This window comes from Egretta garzetta, unplaced genomic scaffold (genome assembly GCF_000687185.1).
Source record: "Egretta garzetta isolate BGI_Z169 unplaced genomic scaffold, ASM68718v1 scaffold68, whole genome shotgun sequence".
NCBI lineage: Eukaryota > Metazoa > Chordata > Aves > Pelecaniformes > Ardeidae > Egretta > Egretta garzetta.
The window spans coordinates 1,587,282-1,593,359 of NW_009260774.1; the positions used below are offsets into that span (position 1 = coordinate 1,587,282).

At 35.0% G+C, this 6,078-nt stretch overlaps 1 protein-coding gene across 3 annotated transcripts in view; it reads left to right on the forward strand.

Moving 5' to 3' along the window:
* The window catches only part of TBC1D15 (TBC1 domain family member 15), a 25,497-nt gene that overhangs the window by 9,846 nt on the left and 9,573 nt on the right, over positions 1–6,078 (forward strand). For all 3 annotated transcript variants that reach the window (XM_035901671.1, XM_035901672.1, XM_035901673.1), the window contains exons 6-10: positions 1–32; positions 1,594–1,722; positions 3,471–3,574; positions 3,883–3,977; positions 5,435–5,551. The exon at positions 1–32 is cut by the window's left edge and continues 160 nt beyond it. In XM_035901671.1, coding sequence (XP_035757564.1) covers positions 1–32; positions 1,594–1,722; positions 3,471–3,574; positions 3,883–3,977; positions 5,435–5,551 — 477 coding nt within the window. The remainder of the gene's footprint in view (positions 33–1,593; positions 1,723–3,470; positions 3,575–3,882; positions 3,978–5,434; positions 5,552–6,078) is intronic.

The following is a 6,078-nucleotide window of genomic DNA, read 5'->3' on the forward strand; positions in this document are numbered from 1 at the left end:
AGGAAGAACCAGGATTTGAAGTCATTACACGAGTGAGTGTCTAAATTAATATGACACAGATGCTTTGATTCTCTTTATGCACACCTTTAAGGGAACGGTAGGACTTGAAGCTTGGTGAGTTACACTGTTTATGCTTGGAAATTGTGGCTTACGCTCTCCTACCATTCATTCACAAGAGTGAGATCATTATCAGCTACTTTTAGAATGTTTTTATGCCTGCAAATATGAGTTTTGCTTTGAAAGAAAGTTTGTCACTACTGAAATGAGGATTATTGTTATCTTAGAGTCAGTACCTTGAAAAGTGATCTGCTTTGTGTTTAGTGTTCCCTCTGTGGTCAAATAGAGCTATGTCAAGTAAAATTGGGGTGTACAGGTTAATAGGCAACTTTCTTGGCTAATCACTGCAACATTTCAGTTTGTTTTAAGAGGGCTAAGAAGATTAAAACAAAGTATTTAATTGGATGATTAATGTCTAGAGCATGTAAATGTACAGGTTTATTTGAGATTTGAACCAAAGCTAGAATGAACTTGTAATTTATGTGGGCTCCCGTTGGTGTCTTTTACAGATTGGTGGAAAAGGTTTATTTTTAAATACTTGTAATTAGTGTTTAAGCAGCTCACATGTTTTTAGAGTGTTAAACTGTTTTTAATGTTATTTTTTTCTTGAGTTCAAAATATTGTTAATAACTTAGCAGTAGCTGTATGAACTATGTAAACTCTAAGAACTTGCTGCCTAACGCTTAATCAGTTAATTTATCAATGAGAAAAAGTGTAGTGAATGCTACGTGTTAAAAATAATACCGACCTGTATGTCTTAATCTGGCAAATGCCTTAGACGTCTAACAAGTTGAAACACAAATTGACTTGGTGATTGCCATCATCAAAATATTTTTAGAAAGCAAGGAATTACTGTCTGATAAATTCTGTTGTGCTTAAACATGCAATTTGGGAAGAGCAAGACTAACTGCAAACTGAAACTTTGGTGTTAGGAGTTCTGAAAGCACATATAGTCTTGTGTTTGGGTGGGGTTTTTTGTTTTTGTTTTTTTTTTTTTAAGGGGCGGTGTACTTAAATTTATCTTTCAGTCACACTGTGCAACCTCTGTGGGCATAACACCTCTGAACCTAAGTAGTTTTTTGGGTTCTCTCAAGATGCACTAGTGTGTATTGGGAATGTGCTTTTGAAGTGAAAGCTCCCTGTTGTCCTTGTTTGCTGTTTTGCACATACCTAATGCATTTCTAGTGGCATAGAGGCTTTTAGTCCATGGAAAGCTATTTCAGAGGTGTTTGTGGGGGTAGAAGATTATTTAAAACACACACATACATCCTCCTCCAAAATCTGAAATATTAACATGTATACACAGGTCCTCAGCACAGTATGTCTTGCTCTAGAGATCTGCCTGTGTTGGTCCACACTGCTTGCTAATATGAACACAGCCTTAGGTCCTTAGAGTTGCTAACTGAGGCATGCAAAAGTGAAAATGTAGTTGAACTGAATACAAGAAACTGGGAAGCTTAATACTATTTGTGCAGTTGTTTTAAACTACTGAAGCACTTCAGTGGAGTTCATATAACGTATTTGCATGTGTTTCAGATCGATCTAGGAAAACAGCCTGAAGTTAGTAGAAGAGAGCCTGTGTCAGCTGAAGAATGGGCTAAGAACATGGATTCTGAAGGAAGAATTTTAAATGTCGACTACATAAAGCGATTGATATTCAAAGGGGTAACTCGTTTTTCTAAAGTCAGCAAGACCTATGGCTTGCTTCTGGACCCTTTTTCTTTCCTTCCCTTCCCAAACCATGGTTATGCTGTTTTCATTACACTTGCAGTGCTTTGTGCAGGGCTTTGAGCCTGAGCCAGTTGGTATTGTTGGAGAGACTTCATAAAGCATGATTTCATGCTAATCAAATACCTCAGTAGTCTTGCAACCATACAACGTGTTCTATGAGGAGAGAGGTCTTGTGGTGGCTGGCTAAAGTGAATGAGTTGAAGACACAAAGGTTTAAGTCATGAAGAAGAGAAATCGAAGTGCCTTTCAGGAAAACACCAGTGCTTCATTATTTAGGATATTGGGTTTATTCTTTTCTTTTTGAGGGTGTTTTCTTTTCCTTCTCCAATATAAGCTTCTCTTCTTTGCCCAGCAGTTTGCCTGGATAGCTATTCTACCTAATGTTACTATAGTATTTCTCTTTTTTTTTTTTTGGGGGGGGGGGAGGTGTGTGTGTGGGGATAACCCAGCTGCCTTAACGCATTCTTTTCTCACCTGTTGATGCATGTTTGCAAGCATGCAGTCTTGCATTCTTGGATTTTGAGCAGAAGCAGAGAATGATAGCATTGATAGTACAGTTTTTTAAAGATGTATACTAATTAAGTAATATACTGTGAAGGGTTTAGAGTGAAACTGAGGCCCTTTCCAGTTTCTGTGACTGTTCTTTAATATACCTGTGCCTGAGATATCCAATTAAGAACCCTTCTGCAATCATGAGAATTACTACAAACCTTTTCTTCCAGTAGCCCATTTCCCTGTCACCTCTGTTGTCCATTGCAAGAGGAGTGAGTGCTCAATTTTAGTTATGACTCAAGATCCCAATAACTTCCAGTACATTAAGTGCAGATCCTCTTTAAAGGAGAAAAAAAAAAAAGTTAAAATGCCTCTCTTAAACTGTTTTTGCCTGTTACTGGAAAAGTTCCAGCTGCTACTTTTTGCAGTGATTGATGCTATTTGCTGCACCATCTTCCTTGCCTTAATCTAATGGTAAATGAAGAAATACAGTGAGTAGTCAAGCTGGCCTTGGACTGGTAAACTGGGGAGTCTGATAGCAAAAGTGCCTCAATTCTCACAACTGTGTTGTAGGAGTTGAAAGAAACTCTTTTGATAAGAGTAGGATATGATTCAGCTAGTACAGTTTTTGTAATCTACAAATGATGAGCGTTACTTGGAAAGATTTCTGACAAATCATGTCCTTGAGTGGACACTGGCATTTTTGATTGTTTGGATGATTCATCAGCATGTTGGTCATGTCTTGTTAGATGAAAATATTTGTTTAAAAAATAAATAAATGGAAGTCTAGTCCTCAAGATCAGTTTATGGGGAGACCAGAAGTTTGGCAGCTAAGCAGCATGTTTAAATATATAAATTTTAAAGGTACTTTTTTTGCTTCTGTGATGCCCATAAGGTTTTTATTTCCAGCAGTGAAGCAAAAATATAGGAAAAAGTATCTCTTTTTTTATCTTCTAAGGATGAATCCAGCACTTCTGTAGTTTTCTGCTTAATCATATTCTTTCCCTCTGGTTTCCTCCAAGTGTGCTACCTAGTTAGCAGATAAGATTTGGCTACAATGTAAAAAGAAGCTTACTTATAAAAATTCTCTTTTTAAGTTGTTACTTTAAGAAGTGTATCACTATAGGAACATTTCTTCACAAAATCAAAATAGTCTTTTTGTTAATGTTTCATATCCATTTTTTCCCTAGGGTCTCTGCCATACTTTAAGAAAAGAGGCATGGAAATTTCTTTTGGGGTATTTTCCTTGGAATAGCACTAAAGAAGAGAGAGCAAATCTGCAAAAAAGGAAAACGTGAGTACAGTGGTGATTTTGTTAGAAAATAAATTTAAAAGCTGCTTTTTTTCTTATAGCATATAGTGATGCAGCAGGCTTTTTGGAAACTTGAAAGGCAGTTGCTAAAGATTGTTGAATGCAAAGAAGTATGTGAGACTTTAATATAACAATCATTTTTAAGAAAGTAGAAGTATTATATAAACCGGGTGTTGTTATCCCATTTATGCCAAAGAACAAATGGAATGAATGATTGCTTAAATTAAAAAAGAAAAAAGAAATGTAATAATTGAGCATGTTTTGGTTTCAAAATTATCTTTCCTCTTCAGGGATGAATATTTCAGGATGAAACTGCAGTGGAAATCTGTAAGTGAGGAACAGGAAAAACGAAATTCAAGATTAAGAGATTACCGGAGTCTTATAGGTAAAATTCAGATTTAGAAACATACCTAACTGTACCAATTCACACACTTTTTACAATTCAGTATGAAGCTGAAAGAAGTAACCCTTTGAGTAACCTGTATGAAGAGACACTGAAAACTAACGTTGCTGTTTTCAGAGCTGTCCAAACTTTGTTATATACTTAATGCTAAAACTTTCTTAACCAGAGTAATTTAGAGCTTTACAGAATGGCTGGAATTTTTAAACTTCCTTTACTTAATAACAGAAGGCTCTTTATTTCATGTTGTTTCATAATGTAATTTTACTGGGAATGTCATTAAAATAATGACATGCAATAAGAATGTGACAATGTGTCTGCTTATATTTTAAAATTTCTTACAGGGATTTGTATATTTGCATTCTGACTTGTGGGGTTTTATACCAGTTTTTTAAAACTTCATCAAGTTCTGCTGGCTATTAACAGTTTGTATCCTCAGTTCTCTTTAGTAGTGAGATTTGGGCACCACTATTTAGGATTACTAAGTAGTTATTTCAGGAGACAGAATAAAAATTCTATCCTGTTCAGAAACATGGACTAAACTTGTTTCAGCCAGTTATTCAACAGGCAAGCTGAAGGGGTTGAGAAAGTCTAATCTTAATAAATAGTAACTAAACTACCTTTTTGGAGTGTGTGTGTGTGTTAACAGGAAAAAAAAATTCTCTGAGTTCAAAACTGGCTGAAGTTCTGTTTCTATTGAAGCAGTTCGGTTCCTTTTTAAGTGTTTGAAATGTAAATGGCAATATTAGGCTTATGTTGTAGATCCAAAACTAAAGAATACTACTTTCATTAAACTGCACTCAAAATTTTGCTTATTTCAATACATCAGTCTTGAATTTCACATTATTAGAATTTCACATACTCTTAATGTATGTGAAATTCATATTCTTAATGTATGCTGTGTGCTTGGTATGTTTGAGGCATGAAAACTGCCTGATGAAACCGGCAGTTTCAGCTCTTTGAGTTATAGGAACTTTTAAAACAGAATTTATAAACATGCTGTCATGAACTATCATCGTGTTTTTGAGCTGATCATGTGGTAACTTTCCTGCTATGACTTATGCTGGATCGCATAAGTATTTATAAATGACATTGCACAGCTAACTCACATAAAATTGTTCTTAATCCCTGTAAGCATAGAACATTTTCACTGAATTATAATGAGGAATTTTTCCATAAGAAGTATTAACAAAAAAAAGCAAAAAGCTTTATAAACTGTTTATAAGCAAATCCTTTTATTCCAGACAGAAAGGATTTTCTTTCTTTTAAAATATTCTTTATTTTGAAATGACATTCAGTTATGCAGTTGTCTTAAACACTTCAAAGCTTTGCGGCTGTGTTTGAGGAAAAAATGAGCAGCTTAAAAACATTCTGAAGTCATTTGATGCTGGCTTTGTAGAACTTGTTTTGAAAATGTTTTTAAATCTGGACTGTTTTCTTAGAAAAAGATGTAAACAGGACAGATCGAACCAATAAATTCTACGAAGGTGAAGATAATCCAGGATTGATTTTACTTCATGATATTTTGATGACCTATTGCATGTATGACTTTGACTTGGGTAAGTTGTGTTCCTCTGAATGTAAAAAGCCTTTTTATTTTCTGATACGCAGCTTTGCTCATGTTAAGGCCTGTTAATACAATTGAACTTGTATTGATTACAATGCTTTTTGTAAATGTCAAGATTTATATTTTAATAATGCAGATAACTTTGTTCAGTTTCTCATCCTGCTTCTTCCTCTCTTCTACCTGATGCTTATCACAGGCATCTGAATTCATCAGCTGAGGTGGGGAAATTAAGTGGCAGTTTGTCTTCACCACAGCCCTACTGTTGGGTTTTTTTTAAAGTGAAGCAAGTTTGCTTTTTGGAGTTTTAAATGGGTTTGGGTCTTTGGCACTTGAGTGTTATATCAATTTTTAAGACTGATATATCAATAAAAATGATAAACCAGCTGCCACTGCTGTAATTAAAGCTCAGCATGTTGAACCAGCTGTTTGTAAACACGGATGTTCTTATGAATATTTTAAAAGCTGGTTCTTGAGGAGTACACTTAACAATCTGTCAAAAATTACACTTTAGTGTACACA